This window comes from Miscanthus floridulus, chromosome 6 (assembly GCF_019320115.1).
Source record: "Miscanthus floridulus cultivar M001 chromosome 6, ASM1932011v1, whole genome shotgun sequence".
NCBI lineage: Eukaryota > Viridiplantae > Streptophyta > Magnoliopsida > Poales > Poaceae > Miscanthus > Miscanthus floridulus.
Genome location: NC_089585.1, coordinates 119,829,351 through 119,852,008, shown reverse-complemented (window position 1 = coordinate 119,852,008; position 22,658 = coordinate 119,829,351). Strand labels below are relative to the sequence as shown.

General features: G+C 40.7%; 1 protein-coding gene and 2 pseudogenes across 1 annotated transcript; 2 read left to right on the top strand and 1 right to left on the bottom strand.

Annotated features, from left to right (window-relative positions):
* The first annotated feature begins 138 nt into the window (after positions 1 to 138).
* Positions 139 to 2,230, top strand: LOC136461119 (uncharacterized; annotated as a pseudogene).
* Positions 2,231 to 2,234: 4 nt separating this feature from the next.
* On the top strand, positions 2,235 to 5,138 carry LOC136461118 (uncharacterized; annotated as a pseudogene).
* Positions 5,139 to 16,533: 11,395 nt separating this feature from the next.
* On the bottom strand, positions 16,534 to 18,690 carry LOC136459322 (uncharacterized). The gene is made up of 3 exons (XM_066459190.1): positions 18,064 to 18,690; positions 17,671 to 17,714; positions 16,534 to 17,136 (listed from the first exon to the last, which is right to left on the bottom strand). Exons 1-3 carry the CDS (start codon positions 18,200 to 18,202, stop codon positions 16,918 to 16,920), a joined length of 402 nt encoding a protein of 133 aa, XP_066315287.1. The 5' UTR covers positions 18,203 to 18,690; the 3' UTR covers positions 16,534 to 16,917.
* Between the last annotated feature and the right edge of the window lie 3,968 nt (positions 18,691 to 22,658).

Here is a 22,658-nt window from a genome sequence, read left to right as displayed (position 1 = left end):
GTTTTCTCCAGTCTCTCATGAACTTTTGTTAGTGGTTGGACCTGTTTTAAGTTATGATCTATCAATGTTGTTTTTAAGATTGATTATTTAAAAAAAATTCAGTTCTTATTGTGTTCTTATATTATGAGTTCATCTTAGATGGCTAGGAAAAGGAAGACTACCTTTGTGGATCTTGCAAGTAGCAATTGTTCTGATGGTCATGATGATGATGAGTTGTCTTTGCCTCTTGATTCTTCTAGTCCTGATGGAAATGATAACTCCAATTATGATGATCTTGTTGATTCAGATGTAAGTATTTTTTTCTATACTCTGAATTGGTTGTATTTGTTCCATTTCATTGATATTTGTTTTTCTAGGATTCATTTTCTCTTGGTCATCAATCTTTCAATGAAGCTTTGTGCAAGGAGTATATGAAAGAAGTAAGGCTTTGTGTTTTTATTGTTTGTTTTTGTCATATTACGCCCTGCTCCTCTTATCCCAACTATTATCCTGTTTTGTTTTTTTATTTGTTGTTCAGTGTTCTAGGCTAAAGTCTTTGAAGAAGAAACTGTTGATGCCTTTGAGTCATAATGTATGTATTGTTCTTGACTTTCTTTTTCTATTTGAATTTTCCTATCATCTTTTTTATTTTTTTTTATTTTATTACTATTTTTACTACTTTAGGTCAAAAAGAAGAAGTCTGATGGTAGACCTAAAGTTGGTTTCTCAAGATCTTCTGTCACAACATTCTCTAATGTGATAAATTCTCTTTCTAAAGGTCGTAAAGATGTGATTCAGAAGTATGGATTTGGTTCTCTTCTCTTGTTTGATAACTGTTATGTGCCTAGAAATTTTGTTCATTGGGTTGCTCGCCTTGTGAACTATAACTCTAGTGATATAGTTGTTGATGACAAGGTTATTTCTCTCACTAAGGAGGTTGTTCACTTGGTTCATGACCTTCCATTTGGTGGATCTCCTTTTCCTACTGATTATACTACTGGCAAGCTTTGTTTGCTGTCAAGATTTGGGAAGGATAATGTTCCTCCAATCAGTTTCATTTCTAAGGCTCTTGTTTCTAAGAAAGAAATGCCAGATGATGATATGTTTGTTTGGTTCATTGTCATTGCGATGAGTACTTTCCTTTGTCCTAATTCTTCTATGGTTCCTTGTCACAAGTTTTTTGGCATCTTGAAGACCTTGATAAGATTTGATCTTATGACTGGTGTGGATATATCCTATCTTGGTTGCTTGAGTATACCAAGTTATTCAATCAGTTGAAGAGTTGCAAATCTACTCAACAAACTACTCTTGGTGGTTGTCTGTACTTCCTTGCTGTAAGTTTTTTCCTTTGTTCTTACTTTTTTTATTTATGTTCATGTATGTTTTATTTTTTATTTATATTGTTGTTAGGTTCTATATCTTGGTCATGTCGATTTTGGATCTCATCAAGTCGCTTCCTCTATTCCTCGAATATCTGTATGGAAAAAAGATATGATTAAGCAGTATGCAAATCTTGATAAGAGACAAGAAGGTTGTTTTGGGTACCATCATATTATGTATTATTCAAGGACCTGCTATGCTAAGGTAATTTGTTTTCTTATCCTTTCTGTATTTTTTTTGTTTTTGCATATTTTTCCCATTTTTAAAGTAGTTTGTTGCTTGCCTGTTTCTTTTTTTTACTAAGCTAGGATATGTCTGTATGATTGCTTATGTCTATTGCGAATTACAACTTTGTCAGTTTCTTGTTTGATTTATTTTAGTCAGATTCTTTTCTCTTAGAAATTATTGAATGTGATTTTTAGTTTTTATGATTATTATACTAGGTTTACAGTTACTTGTACCAAAGTTATGGTGATTATTATGGTGTAACTCCTAGTTTTGATTAGTGTAAATTAAGATTATATCCTTGATTTATATATGTTTTTGTACCTTTACATGTTCTTTTTTATATGCATCCCAAACTTTATGTATTGAATGTTTTGTATTTTTTCTATTATTTTTCCCTTAGGATATGAGCTTGCTTCCTCAAATCCTCCACTTGACTATTGATGATGAATTTTTTAGCAAGATTGATTCTTATGCTCGCTGCAAGCTCCCTATAGAATTGAAGGATGTTATTCGCAAGCTTATTGAGAAGCATTGCTTGAATTGTGGTGTTTTTGTCAACTTTAACGTTAATTCGATTACTGCTTTGTCTGATGAAATGAGATTGACCTTTATCAAACTTTGGAAGCATGTGTATTCTGTTTAGTGAGATGTCTCAGGTTTTAGTTTTGGAAATTATCAGGCTGTTATCTGATTTTGTTGAAAAAGATGAGCACTTTGGGTCCCCTGTTGGTGGGCATGATGCTTATCCTATTATTCATGAAGCTGATCTTAGGGGCTCTGGTGTTAATTCTAATGGTAGGTTATTTTGTTTTGTTTTGTTTTTTCCATTGTTATTTTTTTATTACTTGTAGTTTCTCCTTTCACATGAAAGTATGATCCAGATCTTGAAGTTCTTCATCCTTCTCAATATAAACTTCACCAAAACTTGAATGATGTATGTGTTTGTAGCTAATATCTTTTTTCTCTTTGTTTTTTTACTCATGTAATTTACTTTTTTATTTTCTTCTCATCTTTTTTTGCAGCCTTCTAATGTTAATGTTGTTGATGGTGTGTCTAAGCGGAAGAAGAATTATTCATTTGTTTTGTTCTCTGTTCATTTTCTTTCCTGTTTCATGAAATTTTTATTTTCTGATACCTTATATACAATTTTTCTTTTTACAGGTTATACTGATGTTGGTCCTAGCTCTCCTAAGCTTGTGTCCAGTTCTAGGAATCCTCTGTGTGATATTTCTAATTCAAAGTCTTTGAGGAAAGGTTGTCTAAAAAAATCAATTTCTATTGGGCTTCATAATTCTACATATCTTGAAAATAAGTATGCCCCTGATTCTATATCCCCTTCTCCTATGCTTGGGTATTCAAGATATTTTTCTCAGAAGGTTAGATTTTTTTTCTTTTTGGATGTTTCATTTGTTATTGTTCTTTGCTTATTTACTTTTTATACTCATTTTTTATTATGATTTTTTATATTTTTAGAGTGCTGGTTCAGTGAAGAAGTGTGGCCAGCCAAATTTTACTGTAAGTTTTTTATTTGATTTTGTATTTTTTAAAATGATGTTTTTGTATTTGTAATTTTCTATGATTTCTTTTCCTTTTTTAGGCTCAATTGGTTATGCAGACCCTAGATTTTAGTTAGTGGTCTCCTTCCTCTCTTCAAGCAGAACGTCATTTGAATCCTCACAGTTCTGGTGGTTCTTTGCCTTCTGCATCAAATGCTCTAGTTAAGGTATTATTGTTTCAAATTGTTGTTATTTTTCTAGATTCTTTGCTTTCTAGTCAGTGCTGTTGTAGTTATCTATTCATTCTTCTTTTTTCTTATATAGGTGTCTCTAGAAGTTTTAGTTGTTGGTGCCAAATCTTTCCCCACATCTGTTGGAGAACTGACTAAGAAGACTAATGACATATACAATTTCAAATTGGATTTGGGTGGGTATTGTGGGAGTACTCCTAGTCAACATTTGGGCCATTCAACTCATGAGTCTTTGCCTAGTTATGCTCCTTTAAGCCATTCATTTGTACAAAAGTCTCAAGTTGTATCTACAGGTGGAAAGGTTCCTTTACATGGTCCTAGGAAGTCTGTGAATCCTAGCCCTCTGTTTCACGATGATTATGAGACATTCAAGTCTAAGTTCTATGAAGTCAGTAAGTTTGAAGTAGAAAACTACAAGATTCTTTGTAAGTTGGCTTCTTCTGAGTTTCAGAGGTTAGTTCTATATCCATTGATTGTATTTTGCTTATTTCGATGTGTTCTATAGCTTTTTTAATTTGTTTTGCATTATGCAGTGAAGATGCAATGTCTTTGTCTAGTGTTCACTGTACTTTTTGGTCTCTTGGTGAATCTTAGAAACCTGGAGGTTTTGTCAATATTTTGTTATATCTTGTTTCTGCTATAGCTTGTTTTCGAAGCCGAATGGTCACCCAGATTTCTCAAAAATGCATTATTTCTTCACAAACATTGGTGTAAGTTTTTCTTCTCTCTTTTTTTAAATAAAATTTGATGATGTTTTTAATTTGTTTAACTAATGCTCTTTATTTTGCATTATTATTAGGATAATCTGTTATTGGATTATGATGAAGCTGAACAGCAGTTGTTGCAGCAATCTTTTAGAAGGTCTGCTAAGGCTAGACCATTGCATCAATCTAACATGGTATTATCATTTTTTTGTTTTGCTTCTAACATATGTTTTTCAGCTTTTCTTCCATATATTGCATGAGAAGCATTGGTTTGTTTTTGTGGTTGAAATTAAGGACCATCATTTTGTATTTCTTGATTCATTATATAGCTACAATTCTGAGTATCGTCAAGATATTGAAGGAAGGCTTGTATGTACTTTCTTTTTTTCCTTCAGTTTGATTATTTGTTTTTTTATTTTTTGTTCCTGTGTCAATGCAGATAAACTCTTTTCAGTATCATTGGAATAAATTTGTTTAGGTTGACATGGATTTCAATTTTTATAGAGTTGAGTACCCTATTATTCCTAAGCAGCCTTTTGATAATTCGTAAGTATCTGTTATGTTCATTTTTTTGTTTCAATGCATATTATGTGGAGTTTACATTCTAGTTTTTGGCGGTAATGGTTGGTTGTTTTGTTGTCACTTCTATCTTTCATTTCTATAAGCATATATTTTTTTTGCTTCTTCATTTTAATTGTTCTTTATTTTGTGCAGTTCTGATTCTAGAATTTATGCTAAGATGTTCCTTGAGCACTGGACGTCGCCTAGGGTCCTTTTAGGCAATATGTTTAGTCATGAAGATATTCCATCCATCAGAGTTAAGAATGCAAATGAGCTATTTTTCATCACAAGAACACTGGCATGAAACATCGTGTGTATGATTTCAAACTTCAGGTTTGTTTTGAAATTTTCATTTTTTTTAATCTTGTTGTTTCTATGTCAATATTCTGATTCGCATCCCCCTCTATTGACAGGAATAGAGTCTTTTGGTGCTGTAGTATATGATTCAAGGAGTTTGCAATCTAAATGGTTCCTTTTTTCAATTTCTTTGTCTTTTTTAGGCAGTTGCATCTGCCTTAGGAAATCTCAATATAGACTGAGTTCAATACGATGTTTTTGTCCATGTCTAAACTGTTGCATATGCTTACATGATAATAGAGGTTACATGATAATAGCTCTTTTGAAATATAAATATGTCCTATTCTATGTCCTCATTTGTGCTGATAATCACTTTTTTATCTTGGTCTTCTGCCTTCATCTGCATTGTCTTCTCTTGCCTTCTTTTGCTTCTTCTTGCTCTTTGCAGTTGGGCCTGCATATCAAAAAAAATTGGTAATAAGTTTGCTTAATTTTTTATGATTTGCTTATTTGTTTTAGAAAAGAATCTTAGTTGTGATCTCTTACTTGAGTTTGTTGTCTTCTTCTTCTTTTTAGCTTTTGTTGTGGCTATCTTTTCTCTTATTTCTTCTACTATTATTTTCAGTCTTTTTGGTTTCTTTGGTCGTCCCTTTCGCTTTATCCTTTCTGGATCTTGTAGTTGTAGACTTTCTTCAATAATCATTGATGATGTTGCTTGTACGCCATCATTGTGTTGTTCTTCGTCATTTATGGAATCATCTTCTTCTAGTGCCTTTGCAATTTGGTCCATCTCTTTATCAATCCTGTCAAATTCTTCATCCAGGTAACTCATCATTTCTTCACTCTTTGATCCTTTAGATATAAGCACCGCTGCTTTCCTACACAAGACATTAAATCTTAGCAGTTCATTGGTTGCAGGTGTGTCTTCTGCTTGTCTCGTCATGATTTTGGATTCCTTCTTCCTCCATCTGTCAATAAAGTAATTTTCAGGTATCTCATCTATTTCTTCTTCAACTATGACTTTTAGTATGTGGCTGCATAGTATTCCATCCTTGCTGAATTTTGCACAAATGCAAGTGAATTCCTCTTTCCCTTTGGTAAGATCTGTTAGGACCACATATTTTCTATTTGTTTGTACTTGCTAAACTCTGATTGATTTGTGCCATACTTTGAAACATTTCTCATCTTCTATCTCTTTGTATTTTAGCCTCTCTGTCATTTTGAGTTGGTACTGAAACTTTAGGAATATGTTCCTATTATAATGTTCAACTACTTGTAACTCTATCTTGTATCCAGACTGTAGTTCTTTAGGTCTCTTTTGTTTGCTCTGATTATCTTCAGTACTCTCCATTATCTTGATTCTGTCAATTATTCTTTGGTATTCTTTCATGAAGCTCAACATATATTGTATGTAGGTCCAACATTGTCCTTGATCCTAGCATTCGTCTGCTCACTTCTTCAAGTGGTTTGAAGAAATGGATAGAAATTTTCTTTGAAATATACTGGTATGAACCTGTTCCTTGTTTCCCATATTTTCTTGAAGTACGTATTCCTTTCTAGCTTGTAATCTACAATCATTTTCTGCCATTGATGTTTGAATTCTTCTTCTGTCAATGAGTTGTTCACTATGTCTTCAAATGTCTCTGGTAAGCCTTTGTTTACTGCAAAGCACTTCCCATTTTTGTTGTAGCATTTTGATTTTATATGAAAGAAACAATCCCTGTGAATTGTTTGTGGCATTATTGCTTCTATGTCTCCTCTCATAGCTTGGTCTTGGTCTGTAATTATGGTCTTTGGATGTTTTCCTCCCATAGATTCTATGAATGCATCGAATAGCCATTTGAATGTGTATGTAGTTACATCAGAGATGAATGCACATCCAAATATAAGAGTATGTACATGCCCTGATATCCCAACTATAAGTGCAAAGGGAAGGTTATATCTGTTTGTCATATAGGTTGTATCGAAACTTAGGCAGTCCCCATACTCTACATACCATTTGAGTGATATGCCTTCTCTCCTGTAGATGTTCTTTACTTTGTTCTCTTCATCTACATGAAATTTGTAGAAGAATGTTTGATCTTCTGTCGCCCTCTTTATAAAGTATTGCATGACTTCATTCATGTCATTTCCTTTGAGTTCCCTATTTATCTTTGTTCTCTCATTCTGCACGTGCTTTGTTTTATATGGTAGGGCTGTTACATTGCCTCTGAGATATGAGAGTATTGCAATCATCTTTCTAGTTGGTATGTTATTTCCATTCAATGTCCTTATCATTGTCTTCTCCATGTCTGTCATATATTTCCTACCGCTGAATAGTTAATTCCTGTTGTCTGGACTGAGCTCATGATTGTGATCTAAGTCTAGCCTTACTACTTTCCATTTTCTATTTTCTTCTTTCACTTCCATTAGCACTGGGTAGTTTGATTTCACTTGGATATTAGTTTTCCTCTTTGGTCCTTTGCCCTTTGCTTCATGTGTCATCATATCATGTTCCTCTTCTTCAGGTGTCTTCTTCTTTGATTCTTTTCCATATCGATGGCATCTCATTTCCTGCTTGTATATCTCATTGTTCCTCTTTTTGCTTGTAGTTCTTGTTGTATGAGTAACAACTACCTCAAAACCTGCTATGAAGCCATAAAAGCTGAAGAAATGGTGCGCATCATCTCTGGTGTCGAATTCCATGCCAATCTATGGCGTGTACTTGCTATCAGTATCTACATTATTTCTATCTACTGCTACTTCCAGTTCTTTTCTAAGGAATTCTTCAATTTCTTCTTCTGTAACTTCCTAGCTTCCATTTCTTTCATGGTTTGGTCTGATTGCTCAACAAATGAACCATCTGATGGATTCCATATATCTGTACTCTCATTTTTAGAGGTAGTTGTCCTTGACTGTTGGTGCAGAAAGTGACTAACACACAAATAATTATAGTTTTGCCATGCGCTGTGATCGGATATGGCCTAGCACTCAATGATGTAGGGTTTATACTAGTTTAGGCAACATGCCCTACGTCCAGTTTGAGTCGATCGGTGACTTTATTCTTGAGCCTAGGTGCTCGATGTTTGCTGTGGGGTTACAAACTAGAGGGAGTAAGATGGGGGTGCAAGAGGTCCAGTCGGACTCTGAACCGAAGGGCCGAGAGAGACGGGAGCTCCTACGTGTGCTAAGTATTTGAGCGTGTGCTCTATTGGAGTGGTTCGAATATTGATCGATCCTGGTTAAATCGTCTGTTGTTTGATCGATCCATCCCCTTTTTGGAGATAGCGTATCCCCTTTTATAGATGAAGGGGACGACTTTACAAGAGAGAGTGTCAGAGAAAGAGTGTGTGTGTGCTACCTAGTCTTGTTGCCCACACCGTCGGGTACAAGGCGGTTTATCAGCGCCCATAACACTGTTGATGTCTTAATACATGTGATAGGCTCCATCGTGATCTTCTAGTATGGCCGATGTCGGCGCCTACCATACTATAGGATAAATGTCGGCGCCCATAACACTGTTGGCGTTCTGATATGTCTGGAAGGATATAAAGTACCCTTCTGACATGACCTGATAGTACTGTCCTAAGGTGTGTAGGACACGGTCCCTGATGTTGCGGTTGACTGGAGCACCTTGCCTTACTTGCTTTGTCCATTTCCTGGGTCTTCACTGAGCGAGCGTCCCCGATCGGTCGTTCCCCAGTCAGCTCTGGCCTCCCGGTCGGAGAAGAGCTGTAAGCAGAGGTTCGATGTATTCTCGGTCGGGGAAGCGAGTCGGAGTCAGAGGCGAGTGTCGTCCCTTCTCGGCTAGGCCTTTTAGTATGAGAGGCGGGCCAGAGTCAGAAGCGACGGAAGTGAGCACCGTTCCTCCTTGGCTAGGCCTTCCAATCAGAGAGGTAGGCTAGAGTCAGAAGGGAGCACTGAAGTCAGAGGTGAGCTGGCCAGGCCTTCTAGTCGGAGAGGTGGACCAGAGTCAGAACCAAGAGCTGTTCCCTTGGCCAGGCCTTCTGGTCGGAGAGGTGGGCCAGAGTTGGAAGCGAGCTAGGATCGCCCTTCTAGCCTATCGTTAGTTTTTTTGGGCCAGCCCAGGAGTTGCGCGTCGTTCGCAATGTTGTCTGTTGGGTCAAGCTTTTGCTGGGAAGCAGGTCCATGAGGGACCCTAGGGTTATGAACCCGACACTGACACTGTAGATGTGTTGTTCTCTGTTGTCATATATCTGGAATCAACCAACATTTTCAAGTTTGTAAGGTTAGTATTGATGTCTTTTTTGTTCTAGTGTGGTTTTTCTTGTGTAATGAGCATTCCTGTTGTACTTGCATTGAGTTGAATATGTTTGTTCCATTAATTTCATCTTCTTTAAAGGCTTTAGTTGATATGTTGTCCTGTTGGTCCTCTTGCTTCAAGAAATACAGTTTTTCTATATTAGTTCAAAGTATTCTTTTTTTGATTGATGGTGTCTTATTTGAACTTACATCATAATCTCTTGATAAACTAAAAATTGTTTGGTTGGTGTTCTTACTATTTTCTTGCAGTGTTGCTTGGTCTGTCTGCATGTTAACAAACATTTTTGAGTCGATTAGTATCCTACTAGTCATTTTGTTCTTCAAATTGTTTGTCTTCAAGTATCTCACCTCATTTCCATTTGTTGTTGTATTCTGTATTTCATCAGTTGATGTCCTGTTGTATATTTGTATTCCCTGGTGGTCCTAGTTTTCCTACACATCAAGAAATCAGGTATAACTATCAACAAACATCAAGTAAAGATGTATTGTTGTTCCATTAGGAATATGTGTTACCACCTTACTATGTCCCTGATTATCTGTTCTTCCTGAGAAGAAGACCATGTTTGCTGCATGAGTAGTGTTGTTAGTGGTCCTAGCAAAATATATTTTTTTAGAATTTTTTATATTTGGAGTTCATTTTTTGGTTTTTCTTTCTTAAGCTCAACCTAGTAGTTTAACAACTATGCTGTTTGTGAATCGTATTCTTCATTGGCCTCCATTCCTTGGTTCTCTAATTGAGTACTTGGTGTCATTGAATATATCCAAGGTCCTGGTACCTGTTTTGCATTATATGCAAATTTTGAAAAATTGTTAATAAGTATGTTCAGTTGTATTTTGTAGAAATAGATAATTTTCATTACAACCTATACCTTTTTAGTTGTTGACCTATCTTGTGGATTTATGCTGTTTTGCCCATCTCTCTGGTCCTGCATCCGAAAGATATTCAGTCAGTTAATCCATTTGTCTTGTGTTAGTGTTTAGTTATGTTTTTGTAAGGTTTCTAATTCTTTTTATGCAATAGACAATCATACATGTATACTGCAAAAATCTTTTGATCTAATCTATTTTGTTCTAATTGAGTTACTTACTTGTTTTAGTTCTCCAGCATTTTCTTTCTCTTCTCCTGACATCTTTTTGTATGCTTGATTTCAATCTGTTGTCTTCATAGATCTGATCCCCTTTCTCCCATGGATATGGAGCTTCTTCTGTTTGTTTTCTATGGTGCTCTTCACATTGGTGCTTTAGATCTGATTGCTTTTTGGATCCAGGTACTTTATTCCTTTTCCTTTTTGCATATATCCCCTTGTGTATATTTTCTTTTGTGCCCTTCAAGTTGGTTCTAATGGTAACTGGGCTTCTCTTTGTGGGCTTCTTTTATGTGGGCCTGTTACTTTATGTTATGGCCCATTTTTTATGTGTTGAATCCTATCTGTATTGGGTGGATTTGTCTATGTGGTTATATTTTTTATGTCATGTGCCTTTATTGCCCTTTCACTTTGGTTGGTGCAGTAAATGTTGGCTTATGTTCTTCCTTTCCCCCTTTACATCTTCAAACCTCTGTGATCCTTGCCTTTAAATATTTTCTTCTCCTGTCTCTTATTCGTGTACTCTATTCTTCTACTTCTTCCTTCTTTTTTGCCATTTCCTGTCCTGTTTTTGGATTATACACAGTGAGTTTCCTGTACTTTTTTCCCCTAGATCCCTTGTGTTTGATATGCATGCGTGTGGTTTAGAAACTGCCCAATCAATTTTAATTGATTTCCACTTTCCATTTTGCAATTTGTTGTGGTCGTAGTCCCCTTCTAATTCAACAATTTTCATTTGATGGACGTGATTTCCCAACCTTCCTCTCTTAGTAACTGTTTGCACTTATTACTCAGTCCTCCTTTTGACCTTTTCGTTTCCCATTCTAACGTGTACATCCGTGTGGCTATTTCGACTTCGCCCTGTCTATTTATTCCTATCTCCCATCTATATCTTTTTGTATTCTATTGTCTCTCTATTCATTCTTCTTGGCTTCCGTGATTCCATCTAGTCTTTGAAGAAGTGAGTTATCCTTCCTTGTTCTTGTTCCTCTTCTTTGTTATCCATCCTTTTACCGGTTGTGTCATTTTTTTATCGGTTCCTTTTTCTCTCGTCTCTAGTATTTTAGGTACTTAGTTTTCTGCCTTTTCAAGTCCATTTCTGTTGTATGTTCTTAGTATCCATTTTTTGTACATGATCTATAAGTGATTATTTCACACTCATTTGATGAGAGGCTGGATTACAATCTATGGTTAACCAATATGTTTAGTGTTTATGTGTTCGTATCTGATTTGTAGGTAGTAGTATTGTAGTTCTCTTTTTATTTACATATGAGATCTGTCCTAGTTACTCTTATTTATGTGGTATAATTGTTGTCTATTATGACTGTAATTGTATTATAATTATATGTATTGATACATTTTTGTCTTGTGTATAGATTTCATATATGCATATATATTTTATGAAATTAATTTTATTTTTGTAGGATGCTATTTGTTGTTAGTTTTGTCCCCCTTTGTGGTTGTTTCTTCAGGATCAAGGTTTGTTTCTTTTATTTATTTTTTGTATAATTATTTTCTTATTTTTCCTAGATTTTAAGTAGTTTGTTCTCGGTCCTGCCATTTTTTCTGAGTTACTATATGTTTGTGATGATTGGTTATCTCTTTTGGGTATTGGATCTTGTTAGTTTCTTTATTCTTGTATATTAGTCATACTCTTCTCTCCTATAAGTTATTGAATTTGATCTTAAGTTACTATGATTTTTACACAAGATTTACACTTTACTTGTGTACAAGTTATGGTGATTACTATTGTATAACTGCTAGTTCTGATCAGTGTAAATTAATATTTATATCACTCATTTATTTATGTTTCCATATTTTTAAATGTTTCAATATGACTTGATTTTTTATTCATTTTTATATTTGTATGTCCATGCTGTATAAAAATAGTTCCATCAGACACTATCAATTTTTACCTGCATATTGTCTTTTTTTGCTCTTTTTGTATGGAGCCTCTGAGCTTTACATATTTGGGGCTGCTCTATATAATTTATTTTTGTTCTTTTTTTAATGTCTGGTAACATGGAAAACAGGCCTGTTTCTGTGTATGTGATTGAGGTTTTAGGTTTGACTGTTGTTGAGCAGTCTCGTCTGATTACAGTTAGGAGGTTGATGCCTAGTGGTGATGCAGTGTCTAGTGTTGCTCGTGGTTTGAAACATATTGAGCACAAGTCACTAACCATGAGAACGATGGTGAATGAGAGCAAATTCTGTGTTGATGATCATAATGGTGTTGTCTATATTTTGGCTAAGTATGATCGTCTTCCTCGAGTACTTAACAAGCGTATGATTCAAGTTGGTGACAGTGCTCTTCATGTGTATCAAGTGAAAAGTATTGTCTGGAGGACTGGCTCTTGCAAAGCTTTCATGGATATTCCAGTAAGGATCAAGGTACTTTTCTTTTAATCTTTATACTTTTTTTTAAATATTCTAGAAATTTAGTTGTTTGCTTGTTGGCCTTTCTTATTTTAATTATTTTAGGATTTTTCACTGATTGATTGATAAGTTCATCTTTATTTGGACTTTATCATGTTCATCTTTTTTCTAGGTTGTTTCTCAACAAAATTCAATTGCTCTTGAAGCTGAAGTTCCATTTACTCTAGAAGATGAAGTTGTTTCTTTATTTGTTGTTGATAATCTAAATCTAGTTGTTGGAGAGCAATCTCAGCTACTTGCTGCTAAGGGTTTGACCAGTGACAATCCAGCTAAATTAGTGGCTCGGGTTGTTAAACAGAATCGTGGTGGCGATTTTCTGCCTACTTGCAAGTTTGCATATGATCCAACAAATGGTACTGTGTATGTAAAGGTGGATAAAGAATCGGATGCAAATCTGATTGCTGGGCGTTCTTTTGAGATTGCAGGTGAAATAATGTCCTATTGTATTCTCAGTTTAAGGGTTCGTGCAGAAGAAGATATCTATCAGACTGTGAAATGCCGTCAGTTGTTTCCTGATATTGGTGAGTAGTAGGTTGTCATCGGTAGCAGCATTATGTTTCTGGATCTTTTGTTTAAGTGACAAATTGTTTATGTAATAACTAGACAATTTCTGTTTGTGGAACTACAGTTTGTATGGAACTTTATTATCTGAGTGCTTGTAATATAAATTAGTGTTTTTTCCTGTGTTTGCCTACTTATGAGTTTGCGAGGTTTACATTTGTCTTTGTGATCTACTGCCTTATCAACATGGTCAGGTTGTTAGGTAATATTCTATCTTTAATTTGTTTTTTTTAATTCCTGAGTCTGATTGTGCTTATGTTTGCCATGTGGATTGTAATGATGGTGGCCATGATGATTCTGATGATGATGAGTGAAGGTTTTGATAATGATAGAGATAAGTTACTCTCTCTCTCTCTCTCTCTCTCTCTCTCTCTCTTGTGATTTATTTTTATTTTATTTTAAAATGTTGATTTAAATTTGTTATTTTAGGTAGTAGTTGATGCCCTGCAGGCAGTTATGAGGTTAATCTGTTAGTTGTGATCTGAGCTAACTCACAAATTCCTTGTGTTTGTTTTTCCATTTGGAAGTTTAAAAGCAATTTTGTAGTACATGTTCATATGGTTGATCTGAGCTTCTTGTGTTCCCTGTTTGTAGTACATTTTGCCTTAAAGTTGGTAGTTATTCATGTACGCATAGTTGGCAAGGCAACAGAGAAAATGAGTTTGTGGTGAATATTGAGTTTCACATATTTGGGACTGCTCTATATATAGGGAGAGTATATTCAGTAGCCAACTACAAAATAAGTTATTCTGTAGCCACCTCCATTTACGATAATTTTATATACTAATTTACGATAATATCAATACATATTTACGACAGTTGGGTTACTATAACATATGGGGACATTTACCATAACGTCATAGTAAACCATTTAGTAAGGAGTTACTATAATCTCGTAAATTAACAAAGTAATTATCGTAACTCAAAGTGGCTACAGAATAAGTTCTTTTGTAGCCAGCTACAGAGTAGTAGTTATATATATATATATATATATATATATATATATATATATATATATATATATATATATATATATATATATATATATATATATATATTAGATGGCTGGCATCCTGGAAAACTAGGTTGTTTCTGAATATGTTATTGAGGTCCTTGGTCGCACTGTTGGTGAGCAGTCTAATCTGGTTGCACTAATTTATATTACATTTTTTTGCTCTGTAGTCTTTGTTGGCGACATGACATGTTTTTTGTGTTCATGAAATAGGTGAGTTTTGTTTGTGTTCAACATGATTTCTTTGGTGTCCATTAGTCTGAATCTAATTAATTTTTTGTGGTATGTTGAGGTGTATCTATAGCTTAAGGTTGAGGAAGAGGTGGTTGCACAGTAGTTTTTGCATCGTTCATTTGCTTTCATTGGTGAGTATTTTGCTCACAGCTTTCATTTCTCTTAGCTTTTGCATTTCTATTTTGATTTATGCTGTATTTTACTGTAGAGTTGAACTGTACTTATAGTTGTTGGTTTAGTGTAATTCGTAGGTATCTTTGATGTAATTTTGCTAAATTGTTAGGTTTAATTTTTTTAACATTGCTGAGTTCTATCTGCATGTGTACTAGAAGGCAAAGTTTTAGTTTTATCAGTAGGTGCATTTTTTTATTTGGCTTTTGGTTGTTTTTTCATTTGCACTTACGGTTGTTGATTAGTTGTAATTTATAGGTATAACTGATGTAACTTAGGTTTTAGTGAGTTTATGTGTTCTTTTGTACATTTTTTGTATTAGCTTGGTTGAGTTTTTTTTTCTTGTTTCTTGTCATATTTTCTTTGCTTAAATTATCCTTTGATCTTGGATTTAATTTGTATTAATTTTTTACTTATAGTACTTTTGAATTTCAATTACAGTTGCTCATCATGTGTAATTGATAGGATATTTTGTAGTAACTAGTACCATTAATTTTTTCTTTGTTTTTTCTTACTTTTTGGAATTTGTTATTTGCCCTGTTTGCTTCCTGAAATGGTCTCAAAGAGTTTTTGTTTTTTGCAATGCATAGAAATGTTTGGGTTTTTGTTTATTTGCTTTTCTAATATTTTGTGGAATTTGATATTTACCCTTTTTGCTTCCTGAAATGATCTCTAAGAGTTTTTTTTGCATTGCATAGAATTTTTTTATTTTTATGAATTTTTTTATGTTTTTGGGTTTGTTTGGCTATACGAATGGTCTTTGATTTTTTTTTTTTGCAATGCATAATATATTTTCGTTTTTTTTTTTGCATTTGCCATTTTTTATTTTATTTCTGGTTTTTTTTTCTTCCTGTAATGGCCTCATTTTAATTCTAGATTTTTTTTAAAAAAAATCGTGCTTCAAGCTTGCTTTTTTAGGGAATACATAATTCTAGTGATTTGGTTCTTTGTTTCACTCGAATTCTGTCCTTTTTTTGTGTGTGTGATTTGCTCCTTCCTTTTACTCGTGTGACCAAATGGAATGAATCACACAGTTTTTGTTTGGTCCAACATTTGTGTGATTTGTACCATCCATTTGCTTGAGTGATCAAATTGGTCAAATCACTCAAGTTCCAAATAGACAGATCCTTCTATTATAGCATAACGGAAATATAAGCATTCAACGGTTTATATATCAGACAGAAAGCAGAAGGGAACCTGAAGGTACGACTGCCAACAGGAAGACTAAGCACCAGTTTCCAAACTGTTCTACCAAAGGGCTTAAACTAACCGCCAAACTTGAGCAGCACCGCGCTCTTAGAGTTTTAAACTGACTTAACAACGAGTAGCATGAGACAAAGAACAGACAGACGAACGGACCATCATTAGAAACAAAACCAAGAGCGTCTAATCGCCAATGGCACGAGACTACATGGGCCGGCAAAAACCGATATGGGACCGTTCGCTTCGCTGAAAAAACAAACCGAAACACTCATCTGGCTGATTTGTTGTAAGAGAAAAACACGATTTCGATTGAAAAAGCAAGCTGAGAAATCCGGACGAGGGCCATGGAGTTATCGACCAACAGGGCATTCACGCATCTCGGCCTCGTACCAAATTTTCAGACTGGCCTGTGGTCTGTGGATCCCCTGCCACGGTCTGGATTTGTCCAGTTCCACTACATGTTGTGTAATTTGTGCTGGACACTTGCGAACCTAGAGAGTGCGGGGGAGACCAAGCAGGTTTTTGAACTGTTCCATACTACCACGATATATATAGCACTCGAATCCAACACTACATTTGGCTACAAAGTTCACCAGAAAATCGTGTTGCAAGATTCAGATGCGAAAAAACAACATAAGAAAAAATTGAAAAGATCGAGTATCAACACTTTGAACAGATTATACGGACACGTGCAGGAGTGGGCCGCGGCAGCTCTCGTCTCAGGCACTCTCTCAGCTCGCCTCCCTCCTCCTCGATCCAGCACGCGCTGACGCGCCGTACGCCCGCCATGCCTCCGCTCCGCTCCACGCGCTCGTGGTAGGGCCGTGCGAATTCCAGCGCGCGGCACGGAAAAAGCCATGCAGTCTCAGTATCCCCCAGCGGACCCATAGCCGGCAGCCGGTCAGTGTGGTAGGTCGCCACGGCCACCACGCGCGCTGCAGAGTGCAGATCCCGCCCATGCGAGCGCGCAAGGCGCAGGCGAGAGCCACCCCGCCGGCCCGGCGCCTCGGCCGGCTGGCTGGCCGCCTCCTTGCTCGGACGGCGGGCGGACTGCGGTCATGGCATGTAGAGGCGGTTGCCGCACTTGCACCTCCACGCCTCCGGGTAGTACTCGGTGGTGACCGGCACGCCCGGCGGCACGGCCACGTGCACCGGGTAGCACGGGCTGCAGTCGCCGCACTTGGACGTGCACCGTGGCGGGTATGACCCCGGACCATCTGCCAGCAGCCGCCGCCATTGCCCTTGCGCTTGCCCACCCGTGTTGGTGTAGCACCCCTGCATGCGCGAACAGCAAGAAGAATAATGAATCATCAGTGCTGACTGCTGAGCCTGAGGGTACGTCTCGTCGCGAACGCGTGGAACGTACGTACGTATCAGTCGGTAAGGTAAGGTCGCTATCGTGGGTCGGTCGGTGGTGTTGCATTGCCGTTGCATCGATCGACGATCGGCATTCGGCAGTGACGTGTGGTCAAAAGGCCATGGGACCCGGCGGCGTTGAAGGGCTGTCGGACGGGGCCCTGCGAGCGGGCATGGCCGTGCCTGTGCGGCTGTGCCTGGGATCGCTACGGACTACTGGGAGCTGCAGTGTGCACCGGCCATGGCGGAGCCGGGTGTGGTCTGGTTGGCGTGTCTTCTGTCCCTCTCTGTGGGTTTAGATTTGATGTGCTAGCGGCTGGTCCATGGCGCATCGTCATGAATATGAACAAGGCAACAGCTAATCAAGTCGGTTTGATCTCTGCGCGGTCTCATCGGTGTGCAGTGGATAGAGGGACAGTAGGTAGCTGAGACGAGAGGGAGATGGATACGCACCTGATTACCGCAAGATGCTGCCGCTCTTCCTCGTCTCCAGGACTCTGAAGAGCAAAAAGGAAAAGAAGAGGACAATGAAGTTACTTTGGGAGTAGTGATCCTCAATCCTAAGCTAAAACACATAACTAAATGCAGTGAAACCAAGATCAATCCGGTGCTAGACTAGTGCAGGCAGCTGCGTGCATAAAGAACATAAAGAACACATCATGAGGACGAAGCAAAGCAACTAGTGAATGAACCTTGGCAAACATGAGCCATGGATGAGAAACGTGTCACACCAGTAACTCTGCAGAGCAGGGTCACCAGAGAGAACCCAAAAAAAAAAAAGAAGGAAGTTTCCCAAATGCGGCAAACATCTGCATAGGAGTGAGAACGGCTTTCTTGATTCGTTACCTGAACGGAGCAACACAGTACTCCCCCTGCAGCCGCTGCCGCCCAGGCAGATGATGGCCACGGCGAAGCACAGCCCCGCCAGCTTTAGCATGGATCTGCCACACCACCTCCATCTCCGCCTCCCCCGGGAGCACTCCATGGCCTCCCCTTTTTTCAAGCCCCTGCCCTGCAGCCGCAGCAAACTGTAGAGCCGGAGCTCGGCAGGCAGCCAAATTTAGGAAGCGGCACGGGGAGGGCGTGCGCTCGCGCTGCGCACCCTCACTGACTGCTGCTGCTGCCTTGTAATAATATAGAACCCCCTGCGCTGCGTCCCTCTCCCGCTCGAACGCCGCTGTAGCCGAGTCAGATCTCAGCGCGGCTACCTCACAAGACTACCTGATCGTCAAGTTCAATAGATCAGCGAGATGGAGACACTGTGCACGACCATACAGACTACAGAAGAGAAGAGAAGAGAGCATGCAGGCAGGGGCAGTAGCTGCGTACTACACCGATGACTCTAGCAGCGCACGTAGCTTTGCATCCTCCGCCTCTCGCCACACCCGTCACTTCAGGTAGACTTGTAGGAGTAGTTGTTGTGTGTGTCCGAGTGACAGCCCGGTGCCGGCTACTGCTAGAGATGGATGTCAATCGGCGTCACCAAATGCTACTGCCGGATACTCACTCACAGTCACTCGTCTCTCTTCTACCCGTGGGGAAAGGAAGGACGGTGGTGGAGCCATGGAGGAGCTGCTGCATCCATGTGCACCCGTAAAGCCTGCGGTACTTGCCAGAAGTTAACGCAAACATAGGGGCCCAAGCCCAGCTAGTGGTCCAATAGGGAGACGCACATAATGGGGGTCTGGTAATCTGGTCGTTCTTGGGTCAAGCGTGACATAAGATGAGAGTAGCCCATGTGCAACCGCAGATTGGATTTGGATTTGGATTTGAATATATTAGGAGGCACGAGCTGACGAATGATGATGTGTAGGGTTTAAGGTTGTTCTTGTGCACGCGTGGACCGTGCATCAGTGTGTAACAAGAGCTCGAATTGCCTATGGTTTCGCCGTGCTTCCCGTATGAGCATTAGCTGATCTTGGTTGAAAATGAAAGGGAACATGACTACTGTTTTCTTTGGGCATGTTCTTCGCAACCAAAACTTGCAATAACCCAGTGCAGCAGTGCAACAAAATGTTGGAATACCGAATTCCGAATAACTACCAAGCAGCTCCATTGCCCCTTGGGATGGGCGAATAATCGTCGACAAAGTCAAAGAGAAGAGCCGGACCGGAGCAGCAGGTGGTGAGCTTGTGTGAAGAAAGCAACGCGAGGATAGGGCACGCATCGGTTAGTGGACTCTGCGGCTATGTTCAGGCATCCCAAGATAGCTTGTCGCCTAAAACTGTGCTGTATTATATGAACCCTCCACCTTTTCTTACTGTGCTCAGTAGCAGCGGCTTTTGATCAGCAGGCTTTACGGATTACAGTTTACACAGGTCCCCCTTTACAATGGGCACACACGTAGCGAAGAACGAGGAATGCAGCGGGTCTGCGGTTGCGTGCTGCCGTCGGTACTGAACATATTCATAACACTCTTGGATCCAAGCTTCTGATAATCCTTATCGTCGGTACCGCTTGCCAATTGGCAAGGCATATGCAACCAAGGCTCCAGTTAAATTAAGGTGGTTCGCTCAACCGTCCGACGTCGTCAAGTCACGGTCCCTCGGCGGCGCGCGACGACGCAGTTCGGTCGCGTCGAGGAACAGGGAGCGCAGCGACCGAGCGAGACTGCGAGAGGGACGCCACTGGTCGGCCCGAGGCCCGAGCAGACGTCGCCATCGAGATCTGGATCAACCCGGCGACGATTCCGTGTGTGATGTGGACGCGCTCGTCCGCAGCAGCATTGACCCGTCCACTCGCGCCGAACGCGAGGTCACCACTCACGATTCACCAAGCTGCAGCTGGGAGCCTGGGACTGCCGCAGAGGAAGGGCCGGAACCGGAAGGCAAAAGCCACTTGCCACCGTACCCGCCGCGGTGGGTACGCCCGAGAATAGACGGCACCTGAGCCTCCACGGGTTGCGTCCCATCGGAGTTGTTCCTACAAGGCGACGAGCCTCCGGTCATTTTCGGCGGATGTGAAGGCATCTGGCTCCTTGCGTTGCGTCTGGTTTCGACGGCCTACTGGCGCAATTGGCAAATTGTCAAGGGCCAGGAGCCATGTGGCGCAACAGTGTCGTCCAGATGGGCGACGTACGTACGACGCGGCTGCTCCTCCGTTCTCATGCCACCTTGGCTTGTTCGGCTGGCTCATTCGCTGGCTGGGGCTAGCTGGGCCACTCAGCGGGCACACGATCGCCGCCGCCACCATGACTCGAGTAGGAGTAACAAACTGCAGTGGTGGCCTGTTGGGTTCGAAGGGGATGATGAGCATTAGAGCAATGTGCACCGCACGTGTAACGAGGTGTAGGTGTACGGAGTACTACTTGCGATGTACTCCGTACGTACGTGTCTGCACGTTAATTGACAGCAACGTGGACCATCAGTCGGCACTCGGTACCGTCTCTCGTGATGTCACAGTGTCGCCGAACGTTAATGGTTGGCTTAAGCCTTCTTCAGTTGTGCTCTCGATGGCAAAGAAATCCAGCAGCAGTCCACCAGCCTGTTCGGGACTGTTGGTTGCTGGTCCATAAGAAAGTACTACTGACTAATTTATATGGGAGAAAAACACAGTGCGCATGTGAGAGGGCTGGCCAGCACCAGCCAGCCAGCCGCTCCAGCCGAACAGGCGGCACGTTGTCATGTACCGCATGCAAGTGTACCGGTCCTTTGGTCAAGCTATAGCTAGGAGTAAGGACGGACGTCGATGCACGATGGCGCCGGGTTACAAGCTGCGCCAATCCATGGTTCGGACTCTGGACCGGAGGAGCATATTTTCCAAGAGAAAGTGACCTCACAACATGCACGACGGTCAGGACGACTGCTGCGTTGGAGATTTCTGTCAAGTCATCACCAATGCATCGATCTATTGGTGTGATAGCTACATACAGTCATAGTTGTTCGGTACTCCGGTTTGCCAGAGTCCAAAACACATTCAAAGCTAAAGTTTTGCCTAATCATTCCCGTCGGTGCGAATTCCCCAATCCACCCACCTTTAGAATTCATCATATAGCCCGTTAATATTATACTTTCCCGAGTGATTAGTTTTGTTGTTATGTCATCTTGGCTTCAAAGTGGTGTGCTTATATTGTCATATGAGTTGTCCCAGTGAGATTATAGTTCACACGTCGCTCCGTGATCACGGCGACCCAACTCACGCAAGCCTTGGAAATCATAGGGCAATATGCCCTAACACTATTACATGAATCTTAACCGTGGCAGGTAAAAAAGGTTTACTGAGGTTGTTTTTGCAACCGCCTCGAACAAAAGGTCACCGTTAATCGTGGCCTTAACCGAGACGGTTGCAAAAACCGTCTCAGTTAATCGATTATCGGAGGCGGTCACCTTAGAACGCCTGCCACGGTTAATCGATAAAAAAAACAAAAAAAATCTTGAGCCTGCCGACAAGCCCGTTCCTGAGCCCGCTAGCCAGATCTGGTCGGCAATGCAGTACGTCGCTGTCCTCCACTCCACGCGGGATCCATCTCCTCCACACAGTACGCCGTCATCCTCCTCTCCCCCACGCAGGATCCATCTCCACCACGCCGGATCCGCCCACTGCTCGCCTCCACGCCGGCCTCCTCCTTGTCTTCACGCCGGATCTGCCAGTTGCTTGGCTCCACGTTGCCCTCCTCCTCGCTTCCACGCCAGATCCGGGCGCGGCCGAAGCAGGGGGCCGCCCGCTCGCCAGATCCAGGCGATGCTTGCCCTGTGGGGGAGAGGGAGAGCAGAGGGAGGGGCGCCGCTGCCTGTGGTCCGCCCGCTGCTCGCTCCACACCGCTCTCCTCCTCGCCTCCACGCTGGATCCGGTCGTGGCTGGAGGAGAGGGAAGGGCGCTGCCGCCTGTGGAGGAGAGAGGGACAAGGAGGAGCGTCGCCGCCTGTGGGGGTAGAGGGAGCTAGAGGGAGGGGCGTCGCCACCTGTGGGGGAGAGGGAGAGGAGAGGGAGAGGGAGCGGAGGGGCGCGCGGCCTGTGGGAAAAGGCGCCGCTGCCTGTGCGGGAGGAGTTTGTGGGGAGTAAGCGAGAAGATAACTGTAAGTCTATATTATATATGAGCCCAGTAGAAGATGGATATGGACCTTTGCTTAGGCTGGGAGTTGGGCCACTATTTTTAGAGGCAGGCCTTATAGCGTGCCCGCCTCTGAAAATATGTTAACTGAGACGGTTGCCTTAAAACAACCGCCTCGGTTAATACCGATTAACCGAGGCGTTTGTTGTAAGGCAAACGCCTCGGTTAATCGATTAACCAAGGCAGTTGCGTATTAACCGAGGCGGTTATATTATAGTGCTCACCTCGGTTAAGCATTAACCGAGGCAGTTGCTGGCCCGGCTGTCCTGCCTCGAATAACCGAGGTGTCGGGTATCGATATTAGGGATATCCAAAGCAAGAAAGTTAGCGCCCACGCTGACTTTTCCGGATGGCTCGAGACATATTAAAAGGTCTCGCCTGACCCCAAGGTC